The 16,273-nt window shown below is 38.5% G+C and overlaps 1 protein-coding gene across 1 annotated transcript; it reads right to left on the reverse strand.

The window, feature by feature from the left end:
* Positions 1–763: 763 nt before the first annotated feature.
* Positions 764–16,184, reverse strand: LOC148646966 (protein NLRC3-like). The gene is made up of 6 exons (XM_088608958.1): positions 16,081–16,184; positions 14,166–14,478; positions 12,721–12,781; positions 3,762–5,556; positions 1,602–1,775; positions 764–941 (listed from the first exon to the last, which is right to left on the reverse strand). The coding sequence occupies exons 2-6, from the start codon at positions 14,433–14,435 to the stop codon at positions 764–766; spliced, it is 2,478 nt and encodes an 825-aa protein (XP_088465084.1). The 5' UTR covers positions 14,436–14,478; positions 16,081–16,184.
* Positions 16,185–16,273: the final 89 nt, after the last annotated feature.

The raw sequence follows: 16,273 nt of genomic DNA on the forward strand, positions 1-16,273 counted from the left end.
AACGTGTTTCTTTTCTTCTCTTTTCATGGTATAAACCTTTACTTGTTCCTTTGCAGCCTACGCATGCTGATACAGCTACCTACTTAATCTATATTTTGTTTGAATGCAGATTTCAGCAACATGTAATCAGGAAACAATTTAACTTTACATTTCAATTATGAAAATATGCTTCACACATCCTGCACTGTAGTGCTTTAAAGCCATACAGTATGTTCTTATATGGAATATATACCTAATGTACCTACAGAAGATGGTAGAGGTAGCTAAATATAAAAAACAAAGTACAAAACAGTAATCCACTTTCTTCACAAACATTTTATGCATCATAGTCTTTAACTCTGTAACTTATGGTGGTTATTTTGGAATGACATTCTTGTTCTAACAACTGTATATAAAGTTTATATGCTTCATAAAAAACTATAAAGTTTTATTAGTTTCTAAGAATACATAATAAGAACACTTTCCATTATTGTTATAAAAAAGTTGTCATACTAATTTTATACCACTTGATAGGGAATATTAATTTTAAGTTTAATTATTTAACATTAACATTAACATTGTCTTTGGCCAGTGAATTACATAACTACCGCATAGTGTTATTTTTGAGGCATTTGGAAGATATACTACGTTTTCTGAGTGGCCGCATCTGTATATGTATGTTTCGATTACATTATAGAAAACAAGAGCACAGATGTATGAGACAGAAGTTATAAGAACAGCTACATTCTTTATGACTGATGTCTTACTCTCCCGAACTCTCTACTTACTTCAGTTTCTCTAGTTTACAGCTTGGAGTCTCCAGCAATGCAAACAGCTTTTTCACTCCTGTGTCCCCTGGGCAATTGTGACTCAGGTCCAGTTCTGTCAGGCTTGAGGGTCTCGACTGGAGAGCTGAGGCAAGAGCTTCACAGCCACACTCTGTTATCTGACAGCCGGACAGTCTACAGAAATAAGAAGAAGGGGGTTCATCACTATCCCATCTTTGAACACACAGAAAGACAACATTCTGATCGGACTCTGGTGTTTCATTTTTGTAATTCACCCAGGGTGTAAAAGAGTATTACAAATACAGAAATTAATCTAACTTTCTTATCTTGGATTATATTATGAATTTATAAAATGTTTTAACAGTCCATCTTCATTCCAAGTCTGCTACTATAAATCTAATATTTTATTTTAGTTTGAAGCTGTTAACTTTATTCACAGAATAAAAAAAAAACTACAAATGGGAGAAGACCTACTGTTAGTCATTTGTTTGAAAAAAGCATGTCTATTTTCACTATAAAGACCTGCTTTTATATCTTAATTGCTACTTTGTGACTAAAGTTTACATGATGTTAACAGGTTGCATTAACATAATTGGAACACAACAGCACTGGATAAGCGGAGATCATTCTGAGAAGTTATGCCAACTGCCTGATGTTCTGATCATATGAAAAAAGTATCAGATAAACAAATAGAATTAGTACACAATCACTTTGAGGAAACTGATGCTGAAATCCATTAAATGATTTAGCAATGAGATTAATTGAAGTTCACATAGCTCTATGGTAGCATGTCTTTCAAGGTCACCTCTTCTCCTAAACTCCTGCAGTTCTCACCTCAGTGTCTCCATTTTACAGGCTGGATTCCTAAGCACAGCACAAAGTAACTTCACTTCTTTGCCTGCTGAGTAATTGGATCTCAGGTCCAGCACTCTCAGATGTGAGGGGTTTGACTGAACAGCTGAGATCAGAGCTTTACAGCATTCGCCAGTGAGATTACAGTGGTCCAGCCTGTACAGAGAAATAAAAAATTATAAAATAATGATCAATATTTTAGTATGAAGTGTTAATATATTAATATAAAGTAATAATATGAATTTATTTGCACTTTAAATGTATTTGTTATTAAATTCAGGGCAATTCTCGATACAGTATTCTAATGGTCTCAGACTCTGTGAAGAAAAGGTAACAAACAGTTACAAGATAACTGCTATGTCAAAGAGCTATGAATCAGATATGATGTCTAGGAGATTGACAGCTTCAATGAGTTTTTGAGGTTCTAAGGTTCAGGGAGGACAACAGTATAGATGAGGCAAATTGCCAAGAAACTGCAAAAAGTGTTTTCAGTCTTAAGTATGGCTCCTTATACATACAATATGTGTTATAAGAGAAATGTTATCACATGAAGCAATAAAAACCTCACATGTTCCTCACTTCAAGGCCTAAAATCCTGCTTTCAAAGGAAAACCTGTTGCTTTTTTGGAATGGAAGAAAGGTGAAATGGAGGGTAAGGACAATTTAATGTCAAAAGCACATACAGCAATTCCATAACCTTGGTACAACTTAGCTCCTGTGAGTCATTTTCTTAGAAATGAAGTTAAGATGGGCCCCTGATTTAGGATTCAGATACAATAGAGGACATCATAAATTTGTCCCATCTGATACTTCCATTTTTAATGTTCTTTACCTACAAATACAATCAATGGAAACTATCATCAATTTGTTTGTTTCCATTTTGGTCAGTATGCTCTCAAAACTGCCTTGTTTCTAAACAGTGAGCTGTAACAAGAAATTGTGTTATTGAAAGCTTTCCCCTTCTCTCTGTTACCTTACAACCTAACAGTTTCAACATGAGATTTCTAACCTGAACTGTAAACTTTATTACATGAGTTCTCCCCCTTGAGACTCGTAAAATAACCAGTAGCCTCGCTGCATGATTTCCTGAACTTACTACAAAGCTCAATAAATCAGACTGTGTGAACTTAGAGTCTTACCACAACACTGTTTATTTGCAATCTCACTGCAAGATTGCATTTATTATATTACACAGGTCTAGACCAAGACAGACAGGAGCCTCACTGCGAGACTCTTAGTGCCCCATTCCCCTCTGGGGCTGTTGCTGAACCCCTTTTGGGTTCTGGTCTTTCAGTGTCTCAGGAGTCTCCCCGTGAGATTAGTGTATGTTTCTCACTTACCCTGTGTGGGTCTAACCCAAAAATAAGACTGTACTCATTGTACTCTTAAACTGGTAAATCTGCTACCAATAGGTGTTGCTAATTCCCTAATAGCCCCCTGCATATTAATATTATGCATTTTCTCCAAGTATCTGGAGTGTCCTGAGGCCACCCCGTTGCATATTAACCTACTTCTGACACTTCAACTCTGGCTGCTCTATAACACATCCCTAAAGAAATCTGTATAGTTCAAGATTATATTGTAGTTTATGGCTTTTACAATATGACATGGAATGTTGAAAAAGCTCCTCTATTTTACACTTAAACATGTCAACTACATAAGATATTTATCTTTATGCAATAATTCTCTCTTTTTTCAAAGTCAATGAGAGGTACTGTATGTACTGTAGCTTTTAATGTTTGAAGAAGTGCCATCAGGGTATTTTCATAATTACTTGCATTCTCTGAAAATACTTCTTCTAAGATGAAGTATTCATTCTAAGGCCCTGTCATCTATACAGTGTGAGCGAACTGGAGGGGCAGTCAGGATACCATAATCAGATTAACAAAGATTACAAAGTGGGGGAGTAGGAAGATAATAAATCAGAAAAATACTGAGATGATAGGAAGCCTGAATCAAGTATCTTCACCTGACATATAGGGTTACTACATTGGCTTTAGATAGCTGATTGGAGGTGCTCAGAGGCATGACTTCAGTTTTGTCACAGTTTAAAAGAAGACATTTCAAAAGGTGGATGATTATAATCGTACTTTAAGAAAATGAATTTATTGCCGAAAATGACATTCTTGTTGCATCACTTACAGAGCTTGTCTACAATACTTGATGAGTGGCAGTAGCCTCAAACAGCCGTCCATGGATGTTGTGTATGTCTTCATGTCAAACACATCCAACGGCTCTTCTGCCATCATCAACACAAACGCCAGTGCTGACAGCTGTTCAGGTGAGAGGCATCTTCCTGAAAGACTTCCTGATCTAAGAAACTGTTTGACTTTCTCCATTAGGGAAGTGTCTTTCAGTTCATTTAAACAGTGAAAGAGATTAATGCTTCTCTCTGGAGAGGGGCCCTTCCTAATCAATTCTTTAATATAGTTGATTGTTTTCTTTTGGCTCTGTTGGATGCCTTTTGATTGTGTGAAGAGGAAGCTTAAGAGCTTCTGATTGCAATCTTGTGAAAGGCCAACAAGGAAGCGCACGAAAAGGTCGAGGTGCCCATTTTTGCTCTTTACAGCTTTGTCCAATGCAATTCTGTGCAGGTCAAACACATGCATTTCTTCACCTTTCCTTTTTTGGATTTCTCTTCTGCTTTGAGATAGAAGATTGATTTTATTATTTGAGTACTGCAGATACACATATAGAGCAGCAAAGTACTCCTGCATACTCAAATGTATAAAGAAATAAAATTTCTCTTTAAACAGTCCTGAATCCTCTTTAAATATTTCAGTACATAAACCAGAGTACAAAGAAGCTTGGGTGACATCAAGGCCACAATCTCTCAAGTCTTCTTTACAAAATACAAAACTGTTTTTTTCCAGGTGTTGAAAAGCCAGGTGCCCCAGCTTAATAATGACATCTTTATCTGACTCTAATAGTGTTGGTATACATCCCTCACTTCTCTTGAGGTATTTCTGTCCCTTGATAGTCTGGATTATCAGGAATTGTGTGTATATTTCCGTCACAGTTTTCGGGACCTCACAGCCTTGTTTTCCAATTATTTGCTCCAGGACAGTTGCTGAAACCCAGCAGAAGAGTGGGATGTGACACATGATGTAGAGACTCCTTGATGACTTGATATGTGTGATAATAGAGCCTGCCAGGCTCTCATCAGTTAATCTCTTCCTAATATAATCCTCTTTCTGCTGATCGTTAAAACCTCGTACCTCAGTCACTCGATCAACACACTCGGCAGGGATCAGTCCAGCTGCTGCTGGCCGGGATGTTATCCAGACATGAGCAGAAGAACATAGATCTCCTTTGATGAGGTTTGTCAGCAGCACATCCAGTGACATTGTCTGTGTTACGTCACGCCAGATCTTATTGTTCTGATAATCTAAGGGAAGCTGACTTTCTTCTAGACCATCAAAGATGAGTAAAACATTTTTATCACCTAAGTCAATATTACCAATTTCTTTCATTTCAGGATAGAAGTGCTGGAAAAGTCCAATGAGACTATATTCATCATCATTTATCAAATTTAGCTCTCGAAAGGGAAGAAAAAAAACGAAGTGAATATCTTGGTTTTCCTTTCCTTCTGCCCAGTCCAGAATAAACTTCTGCACACTGACCGTTTTTCCAATGCCAGCAATCCCCTTTGTCAGTACAGTTCGGATGGCTTTTTTTGGGCCACTTAAGAGTTTAAAAATGTAGTTGCACTTGATTGATGTTTCTTGAGAGGCATTTTTCTTGGATAATGCTGCAATCTGCCACACTTCATGTTGAACATTGACACTTCCACTAGTTCCCTTGGTTATATAAAGTTCTGTGTAAATGTTATTGAAGACGGTTTTCTTCCCTGGTTCAGTAACTCCTTCAAATATGCATTCAAACCTCCTCTTCAGATTGGACTTCAATTTGTCTTGGACTCTTGTCAGGGCTTCATCTATAAAACAGTGACAGGGATAAAGAACCATCAAATCCAGACCATGATAGAGTACAGAATAAAATGTATATTGGAGCAGCAGAACTGATGGTGTTTTCACACTTACAGTATATCTGTCAGGCAATTTGCTTCCCAATAATTTAATAAATCTCTCATGGCAGACAGTTTACTAGGTTATGTAAATGGCTTTGGAGCCCCAGACTGGGAAATCAGCACTAGCAGCTGTAGTACTCCAGCACTGGGCTCATGAAAATGAAAAGAAATTCAATGTTAGTATTGAGTATGAGAAAAATTGCTCCATACAAGGAGTGGTGTGTATATGGAACAAGTTTCCAAGTCACTTGATACCCAAGATGTTTAAAACAAAATAATTGAATGAAATTTTAATTTCACTCAGCATCTAAAACCACAAAATATGCAAGATGGACTAAATGCCCTCTTCATGACTGCATTTAGAGTACAACAGGGTACAATCTCACTCAGATACTGTAGGTACAGTATCAATGTGGCATTGAGGATCATTAACTGCAGAACTTCTAAATGTTACCCTCAGTAAAACACAGTGCAGTCCACGTTCAGGAATCATAAGGCACAGTCCAGGCTACTGATTCACTAAAGAAATCCCCAGCATGATCTTCGGTAGAGGATAGAGCAACAGGATGTGTTACAGTACCTACTTCAGAAATTCAATCCTATACACTTACTGGATTGAGTGGTATGATTATATCACTAATCAGATGAACAGACATATGGAAAACAATTGTGGTCTTACCTACAAAATCAAAGGTTCATTATCAATTTGAACTACATGTTTTGAAGTAATAAAATTTATCAACATCATCATTTTCCAGCTGCTTACTCCTGGTGAGGATCACGGTGATAAGTGGCTGAGCAGGGTGGACCAGACTTCTCTTTTGCCAATAACAGCCTCCTCTCAATCCAGGAAGCAGCAACTCCACACCAGATTTTCCCAGTCCACTGAGCTCCTCATGGAGAGTAAGCCCACCAACCATAAGGACAAACTTCATTTCTGCCGCTTGTACCTCCATTCTTTCAGTCACTACCCAAAGTCACTACCGACCTTGTGACCACAGGTGAGGACAGGGAAGATTGACCAGAGACCTGAAAGCTTGATCTGAAATCTCAGCTCCTGCTTCATCACCATGGTTCAGTATTTTATCTGCATTACTGCAGCTGCTGCACCAATCTGTGGGTCAATCACTAGGGAACAAGATCCCGAAGGTACTTATACTCTTCCAGTTGGGCCGCAAGGACAGAGCAAGCCAATCTTTTCTGAGAGAGAACCATGACCTCAGATTTGGAGGTGCTGACCCTAATCCTGACCACCTCACACTCAGCTGTGAACCTCTCCAGATCACAATCAGATGAGGCAAAGAGGACAACATCATCCACAAACAATAGAGACACTACCCTCAGGTTCCCAAAACAGATACTTTCCAAACCTCAGTTGCTCCTTGATATTCTGTCCATAAAGATGACAAACAGGAGAGCAGACAAGATGCAACCTTGGTGTGTCCAACACACACTTTAACATGCCTGTGTTAACACCTACAATGCAGACACAACTCTCACTCTGTAAATACAGGGACCAGATGACACACAGATGCAACTCCAGCATCAGATACTCTCACAGCACCTCCAACAAGATACCCCAGGGTAGAGTCATAAGCTGTCTCCAAGTCCACAAATCATGTACACAGGGTGGCAAACTTCCATACCCCCGCAAATACAGATAAAGCCATTCAAAGTTCGCGGTACAAACCCGTATCGCACGCAACTACTCACAAGCCACTGCACCATACTGTGGTACGTGATTGGCTGGTCAAAATGACCGACAGGGGCACTCGTGGTGCATTGGTCGGTAGTGAAAAGATTTAATCATTTAATCTCTTTACTGTTCACATTTTAATCCACTTAGTATTGAATATTTATATGGAATTTATATAAGGGAAATTTTAGTAGCTGAGTATAAAAAGAATAGGAGCATAATGCATCTGTCATAAACTACATTAATTTAGGAACATAAACATATTATGTAAACTGTATATGGCTGGGTGCTGTACCAGCTGTACAGAAAATTAAAGTGCCCTTTTCCATTCAACGGGTGTCTGAGTCGCTGTGTCCTATCTTCTGTCAGTTGCTGTTGCGAATGTCTATAGATTGTATCTTATTTTTAGTTTTTTTTTTGTTTCACAATAATTTTATAAGGGAGAGTGTCATAGAGAAGACTCCCTTGCCCCCATCTTGATTAAAATACTTTTATTTTTTCACAATCTGGCAATGCCAGACAGAATTCATTCACTGCAGCCAAATGGCCTTGCAGATCAGAAAATCAAGGAACGAAACAATTATCGCGCCCGGCTTTTCAACGGAATCGTTTTAACGATTGCTAATGCGTCAAACACATTTCCTGGCATATTATGTTTTAAAGAAGATGGGAGTTTTTTTTAAATACATTTTAGAAAAGTGTTATCTATACTAAAAAGCTGTATTTATTCAATACCACTTGATAGTTACATTAATAGAGATAAGAATTCAAGTTGATACTGTTTAGACTTTTAATTATTTTAAACTGTATTACAGTATCGAGAGAGAGAGAGATTTCCATTTAAATCGCAACGCTTGTTTAATTAAATGTCTTTATAGATTCACAATCTGACAATGCAACGTAAATCACTACCTTTGTCTTCTGCATAATAATGTTCAGCTCTCTGTCCAGCAAATTAATAACAGTAATAATAATAAACTTTATTTTATATAGCGCCTTTAAAGGTGGCTTCTCAAAGCGCTTTACAGGATAAAAACAACAATAACAACAACAATATTGTATTTAATTGCACTTTCACAGATTATCATTAAATCAATTGTTGATTTAAAGTTTGACAGTAAATGTTTATATATTAATGCATATATTGTAATGCCCTCCATTGCTTGTGAGAGCCAGCTTACCAGCGCCGTGACATCACCACCCTTCCCTGGTTCTAGCAGGGACTGCAGCAGCCAGGCTGAGGGGAGATTCCCCTTTGGCTCAAGAGGCTGGGTCCCAGTTGAGTGATGCAGGAAGTCTGGGTTTGAGTCCCTGATGGTGGGGGGCTGACCTGATATGGCAGTGGTGAGGGTGCCCCTGTGAACCCTGTAGTGTTACAATATCATTATATCTAATTTTTTATTTCTTTACAAAAATTTAAAAAATCATTTGCCTAGCCTAAGAGGGGGGGTCTGCTCTCATTGACAGCTGACACTCCTCCATACACACAAGTGAAAAATTAATAACGCCAATGTAAACGTCGTATTTACAATTTGTTGATAATAAAAATGTTAAGTTCTCTAAAGCTTTCTCAGTCAAGTATGATAGTTTACCCAGGGAGCTGTGTAAGCATGCGTAGGCAGCAAAAGATCAGCTAAACTGGGAAGATGCGACACCGAAGATATTATTAATAACCTTTTAAATCTGAAGGGAGATCTAAAGGGATCCACACGATACAGGTTCCTGCTACTGGAGCGATTCAGAGGGAAAGACGGTGACTATTTGTTGTTATTAAAAAATGACTTAGATTCGAACATGTTGTGATATTTAGAAATATACAAAAGTCAATTAATTGTCCATAATATTGCTATTTTATTTTTTCAAAGAAATGTTTGTTAAGAGAAAATTCATAGTACTAGCTGGATTTGAACAGCTGAACTCTTGCTTATCAGTCAGGCACTTAAACCATTATGCCACTAGCACAGTCGCATGACAAGAGGTGAAACAGCCTTACACATAACAATAGATATGTGTATATACTACTGTTTGTGTTACAGTACATGAATATAATTATATCGTTATTAATTTCTTTAGATATGCGATTCCATATTATATTCTCTATTAATCAAATTCTAAAAGTATGGTTGTTTACTCCTGTATTGAGCGTATTCGTAGAAAAGCTTAAAATTATCACTTTTCTCACAGAGTACTGTATACTGTATAAACATCCAGTTCAGTAACATGGTCAGAGGGAGCAAGGAGCACGTAAAAAGGTTTCCAAAATAACCACATGTAAGATTTTGATGCTTAAAATGTTTAGGGAGAAATGGAATACTGGTGTGTATTTTTTCTTTAAAGTACCGGGGGCAGCCATATACAGTACAGTTTACATACAGTAATATGATTATATTTCTAAATTAATATCTTTTATGAGCATGTGAAAGGCATGGTGAATCGGAGATTCTCAAGAATTACTTTGCATGATTGGAAACGAATCATGCAAAATTATGATTTCGTGATTGGATCAACGAAATGCTGTGGTGTTACTTTTTGTTAATGAAAAAATAAAGTATTTTCATTTACAAAGACGGTCAATGAAAATAGAAAGTCTTTTCGTTTACAAAGATGGTTAGAAAGAATGTGGACCAGGGTTATACTTTGAGTTTACTGCTTGTCCAAGGTCATTCATTACTAATACTATTAGTAATATCTTCGGTAAAGACTTTGATGGCTACAGCTCAAACGTTGTACATGAGAGGTTGAGCTTTACCAGCTCCATCTGGCGGAAATTCCAAATACTATTATCTCACTTGCGGTATCATGCGGTATTATGCGGGATTATACGGTAACCTGTGTTATACTGCGACAAGCGCACCGCGTTTTAACCCGGTATAACCCGCTCGTTTTGAATGGCTGCATCTGAATGGTTGTGGAAAAGAAGTAGTAATATGATTTTTTTTAAAACCGCAAATTACACAGAAACAGTATTTCAATTAATTTATTAAAGCTGGAAAAATAATATTTGCAGGTATAAGTCTATATTTAGCACTTTTTACGTAATTATCCATGTCTATTATACAAATTAGACACAATATGTTGTTGTCCCACAGGGTCTGAACTGTATAGAATTTTAAATGAAGCTTCCTGGTCAGAACATTTATCATCAGTGACATTGTTGTTTGAATAAAATAGTCTTATATGTAAGGCATAACACAGTACATTCTGTCAAAATCTGTCAATGTATAGGAACACGTTTCATTGAGAAAGGAACTAATTTAGTACAGATATTTTAGCCTTAATTGTTAAAATACAAAATACTTGGAAAATAATGGTTATTGATATCTGATCAGGACATTTGATTACCAGTGCCTGTGACTATTGCTGTATAACAATGAACATTATTTTTTTCTGTTGAAAGAAGCACTCCTACATAATGGCACATTTTTTACACAAAAAACAAACATTTAGATCACGGTTTAAGAAACCTCTGACCAATATCATGATGGGATGTGCTTGAGAGGGTGATCATAAATTCTAAATTCTTTGGTCCTCCATTCACAAATGAACAACTCAGACATTAATTAAATCCAATTGCCAGTAATCGCTGAGAACATCTCAGTAGGATTTAGATTAGTGGACTTCATTGAGTTGCCAATGTCCAGTTAACATTTTTTATTAAAAGGGTTGCTGAAATAAAAACTATTATTTATACTGCGTATAACATTGCACAGTTGAAATATGTCCCAACATTTGGGAGTTATATTTGACTCCTGCTTATATTCCATACTTATACCATAGGTCTGACCTGGAATAATAATAAAACTCCCCCAAGATATTTCAGTCTCTGTCCCTCATTCAAAATCCCAAAGTGTAAGAGTATGGAACATTCTATGAAAAGAAAAAAGATTACTGGGTCTAATATAAAAAGTACCAAACACCCAGGGCTCTTTGGGAGACCACAGAGAGTGAGAGTGAAGGACAAGATGAAGGAGCTAAAAAGATGCTTATAGAAGCCACTGAGGGGCTGACAGTGGAATAAACCAAGATTAATGTTTTTTTTTCTCTTTTTAGAATTGCTTCTTTGTAAGAAAATAAAATAATAATTCAATGATGTCACCAGTACTGGGAATTTTATAGTTTTGAAAGCCCAAACCAAGAAATGAGGAGTACACAATGGAGATCAAATTATGCATAACAAAGTCTTGTGAGAAAGAAAGTGGAAGTGCTTTCTCAACCTGCTCCTTTACTTCCTTGAATGTAAAGAGGAAAGGAGAAGGACCCTTATTGCAAACAATGACAGCAGATCGTATGCATAAAGAAGACCAATAAAACACTTTCTTGACAAATTCTATAGTGTTAAACTATTACATATATTTTTTGCCCAGAAATAATGTGCTAAATTTGGCATAGATATCTGTCCCATGAAAGCTACAGTATGTCTCTACACAATAATGCATATTACCACAGTAATGATCATCTTAAGAAAAAGTGTCACATTGACCTGATCTGTCATTTTCAAGACAAAACACTCTGTCACAATGACCTGAAGTGCTCTTTAAGACAAACACTCTCTGTCACCCTGTCCTGGTTAGAGGTTCTCAAGATAAGTGTAAATTCTAAAAATGCCAGTTGCCCCAATAACCTGGTTTGGACTTCTCAAGACAAACTGCCTGTCATGAACAGGGACTGAAATCCGTGTCAGATCTTGTAGAAGACCCTATGCGATGCGGAAAGAGCTGGAGAAAACAGGAGGCGTGATAAAAGGGAACACACAGGGGTTTAATAGTGCACAAAATAATAGTGACAATCCATGAGACAGTGTACGGGGAAGACAAAAAGGCATCCAAATCTAAGCGGGTCCAAGGGCAGGTCAAAGCACAGTCCGAGAGTCCATCAACAAGGAATCCATCCTGGGACGCGACAAAGTTAAAATTCCCGGGAGGGGGGAGCACACGGACAAACAAAACATGGAGGTCCAAGGATGACGGGGCGAGATCCTCCAGAACCCGGGCTCAGGAAGTGGGAGATGTCGGGGATGAGGCCTATGACCTCAGGAGATGGACATAGGGTTTCCTGGTGCTAGGCCGGCCTCGCGACATCTTACCCTAATGATGAGCCCCGAGGACTGGAGGAGCTGGTTTTTAAATAATAATGCTAAAAGGGTACACCTGGGGAGCTTAATCACAAGGACAATAATGGGAGCAGTGGAGCGCCCTCTAGGGAGGGATGTCGGGCGTGATAGTACCCCCCCCACAAGACTAGTGCTTAAATACAAGATGAGACGGAGGTGTGGTGGTGAAAGCATACACTGATAGGTAGACTAATGAACTAAGACTACGCCATCTTCTGCCTCTTTCGTTGCTGGGAGGCAGGGATCGTAACACTGCCACACTGACCTTGTCTGTGTGTCTTCTGGGATAGTTCGTCATAGAACTCCTCCACACTGATTTGCTCAGCCTAGAAACAAACGAGAAAAGCTGTGAGATTTCCAAAATAGAATCTGAAGAGTAAGGAAAGGGAAGAGACAGAGTAACATCGCTCTCTCCAGCTCACTCTAACAGTACTGTGACCACAGTGAGGTGACAAAATAGAGTAAGTCATTCACATTTAAGAATATCAGAAGTTACTACTGAACTCTGATGTACTGTATATTACTGTATTTATTTCCTAAACCCTGTATGCCAATTTTAAGAAGGACAATTACATAAAAATCTTCAAAAGCTATGGAGAATTTCCTGTGCGGTCCTTCAGTGGTTTATTGATAGTTCTGTTACCTCATATTTTTTTTACCTTGTCATTTCTTAACTAGAATACACTCATTAAAATAATCAATTGATTTGCTTTGTCCTTCTGTGATGGTGCAGGCCAAGGCCTTGGCCAGGGCCTCCTTTGTGAGTGAAAACTGCCTGATTAGTATCCTGGAATGCCACTGGAAAAAAAAAGAAGTGAAGTGATTGGTCCAGTTGGTGATTCCACATTCCACAGGCATAACATCATACGTTATATTAGTAGCCAGGTGTGGTTGTGTCCAAGCTTCTGCAGTTCGGGGAGGGAGAGCAGTTGTAGAATTGTGAGTTTAGGTAGCACGAGTAATTATATGACTATGCTCTTCCATCAGAACACCAGCCAGCAGTCCCAGTATTATTAGTGGTTTGCAACATTGAGAAAGTTAAGGGAAGATTAGCAATAGTTTTCTTTTCATTTTTTATTAGTTTTTGATAGAAGGATCCAGAGGGGAGAAAACCTGTTTTGCTAGTGGTATATTCCTTACTTTTGTTGTGAAACTCCTAAGTGCCTAAGAGCAAGTTGATTAGTGTGGTTTTGTTGAAACCTGGGCATAAAAAGGCAAAACCAGGTCCACCAGCAGGTCTCTTAGGACATATGAACATGAATCTTCCAAAGAAGGGAAGCCTGACCACAAAAGCAAGGCCAGTTTAAGTGTCAGGGTGTCCCAGGGCAGGATAATGAATTGGAGATTTTTTTTAGCCTTAAAGGTTAATACTATTGTTCCGTCCCTCCTGGGATTTTTCTGAAGATTGCAGATTGGGACAGTAGGGGAGGAAGAAGCACTTGAGTGACTGTGCAAATGGAACCTCTGAGGAATGGACTGGTTTGGGACTGTACAGGCTTCTCCGCAAGGGGACCACTGGTACATCACAGGAGCCTGGAGGAGTTTTGTAAACCAGTAAGAGTGACAGGCCACCGAAATGTGTGGTCCTGAACTGGTGATATAACGTATTACCACCAGTTCAGTGAAATAGCAAACAATATAACAATTTTTAACAAAAATAGTACAGTTTTGATCTTCGTATACTGCAGATGAGTAAATTAAGCTCCTCACCTCTGCCAGTACATGTTCATCCTTGACAAAAATGGTATCATGGTTCCTGTGCTCCTGTGCAGAACACAGACTGCAGATCAGTGTCTGGTCAGTCTGACAGAACAGCTCCAGAGCTTTGCAGTGTTGCTGGCACAGTCTGGTCTCCTGGTCTCCATTCACCTCCACCAGTCTGTGTCTCTGCAAAGCTGGTTCTGTGTAGTGCTTCCGGACATGTCTCACACAGTAGGCAGCAGGGCAGACTTGGCAGTATTTCACAGCTTTGCGCTTCATTCCAGTACAGAAATCACAGGAGACATCTTCAGGACTAGAATACCTGTGAACAAAGGGAATTCAGTCAGATCATTTCCTTTAACTCCCAAAGAGCTGTACAATAAAGCCTTGTCTTCTATGTTATTTTGCTATACCAACAATATTTTGGGGAGGATAATAGTTTGTATATGGTGATATTTTTTTTCAGCTCAGTTGTTCTCTTTCACTATGAACAGCTGCTTCTGTGGGTTAGTGCTGAGTTCACTACAAAAGAGATAAAAAATGTGATTCCACGACAATGACATACATTGTCCCTGCAATATTTCACACACTCAAAATCTAGAATAGTGAAGTTACAGTAACTGTACTGATCCTAAAATATTTCACATTCTATGGACGTGAAGTCCATACACAAAATGTATTAACTCTGCAATTACAGCACACTCATACCTAATGACAAAAATGGTATATAGTTGCCTCCAGGTGGTACAAGACTGTCACGTTAATTGCCATGGTAACTGGTGCTGTAAGTCAGGTGAATGGCTACCCTATTGTCACGATTATAGTCCCTCGTCCTTAAGGGTGCTCCAGCCCTTTCACTTCAGACTTAATTCTGTGCACCTGACCCCTTTTCCCAGCCCACATTAAAAGCCAGGCGCTGACGTTCATCCTGGCTCTGCATCTGGTTTCCGCACCGTGCGAGTCCGGGACCTGGAAGCGCCTGGTCCCGTTAAGGTTTTAACCTCTGTTCCTGTTCCTTGTCCGCCGGTTCTGACCCGGTTCGTGTTTTTAATTCCTTGTTTGGATGGATCACCTGGCTATGGACTTTCTTGTATTTTTTGATTCCTTCTATGGATTACTTTTGGATTGTTTGCCTCGGCCACACCTCCCCCGTGCACCAGCGCACTTTAGACACGCCCCCCATGTTTTCAGCCCCGTATCCCTGCATGACTTTTTCCTAGTGTTTCCCACTTCTTCGGATTGTGTCGTCCGCACAGGGTCCGGAAAGAACTGTTCGTTACACCTATAAATACTAGCTTGTCTCACTGTTTATCTGTGACGAGCATGGCAAGTGCATGTTGCAGTTTTGGTGCATACCTGATGTCAATCACTCATAGAATTAGACTGTATGTTTTATGTACCATGAAGGTAAATGTAATAAAAGACAGTGACATTTTTAAAGGCTTAAACAGAATAATGAAACTAAAAGTCCTGCCACATTGCAAACAATTAGTAGAAAGGAAAATGTTGAAGTTGATTCCACATATTTCTGATTAGGGTTTCTGAGTGTTGAGTATTATGCAGGGGGCGGGGGAGAGAAATAAAACAAAGTTTTAAATATACTCTACATAAAATGAGGCTCAACAGGTGAAATATATTTTTTTTCTTTCGGCTCTGTAATTTTCACTGTGGAACTAACCTCTATTTATTAATTTGTACAATAACTGTATCTTATTTGTATGCTTTTTGTATTCATATATATCTGGGGAAATTGGTCTCAAATTATGTCATATTGATTTTAATGCTTTTTCTAGGTACATAATGTAACTTGATATAGGTCTGAGTACTTGTTGTATGTACGTTTTATTTTCATTTTTATTATGTCTTTTTTTTAAACATGCCATCCTATTGTATGTCCAACTGTCAAAAGGCTTAAATGAGTCACCTGGGGTCAGGAGTGAAGGATCCATCACCGAAGTTAATTTGTTGCTCTTTTGAGACATGACTCTTCAGAGACAGATTACTGGGTGACCCTGGTCTATCCTTCTGAATTCTATAGAGAAGTCAAACACATGTCTCAAATTAAACTCAATCTCCACATCAGACACAAACATCAAGGACTAGCAGAAAAAAGGCTC

This window comes from Lepisosteus platostomus, chromosome 16 (genome assembly GCF_059453375.1).
Source record: "Lepisosteus platostomus isolate fLepPlt1 chromosome 16, fLepPlt1.hap1, whole genome shotgun sequence".
Taxonomy (NCBI): domain Eukaryota; kingdom Metazoa; phylum Chordata; class Actinopteri; order Semionotiformes; family Lepisosteidae; genus Lepisosteus; species Lepisosteus platostomus.

Excerpts from the sequence above, each read along its gene's own strand:
- LOC148646966 (XM_088608958.1), bottom strand. The coding sequence starts at position 14,435 with ATGAAGCGCAAAGCTGTGAAATACTGCCAAGTCTGCCCTGCTGCCTAC. Across the intron at positions 12,782-14,165 it reads ATGAACATGTACTGGCAGAG|GCTGAGCAAATCAGTGTGGA; the intron begins GTGAGGAGCTTA and ends GTTTGTTTCTAG. Across the intron at positions 1,776-3,761 it reads AAGTATTGTAGACAAGCTCT|GCTGGACCACTGTAATCTCA; the intron begins GTAAGTGATGCA and ends TTCTCTGTACAG.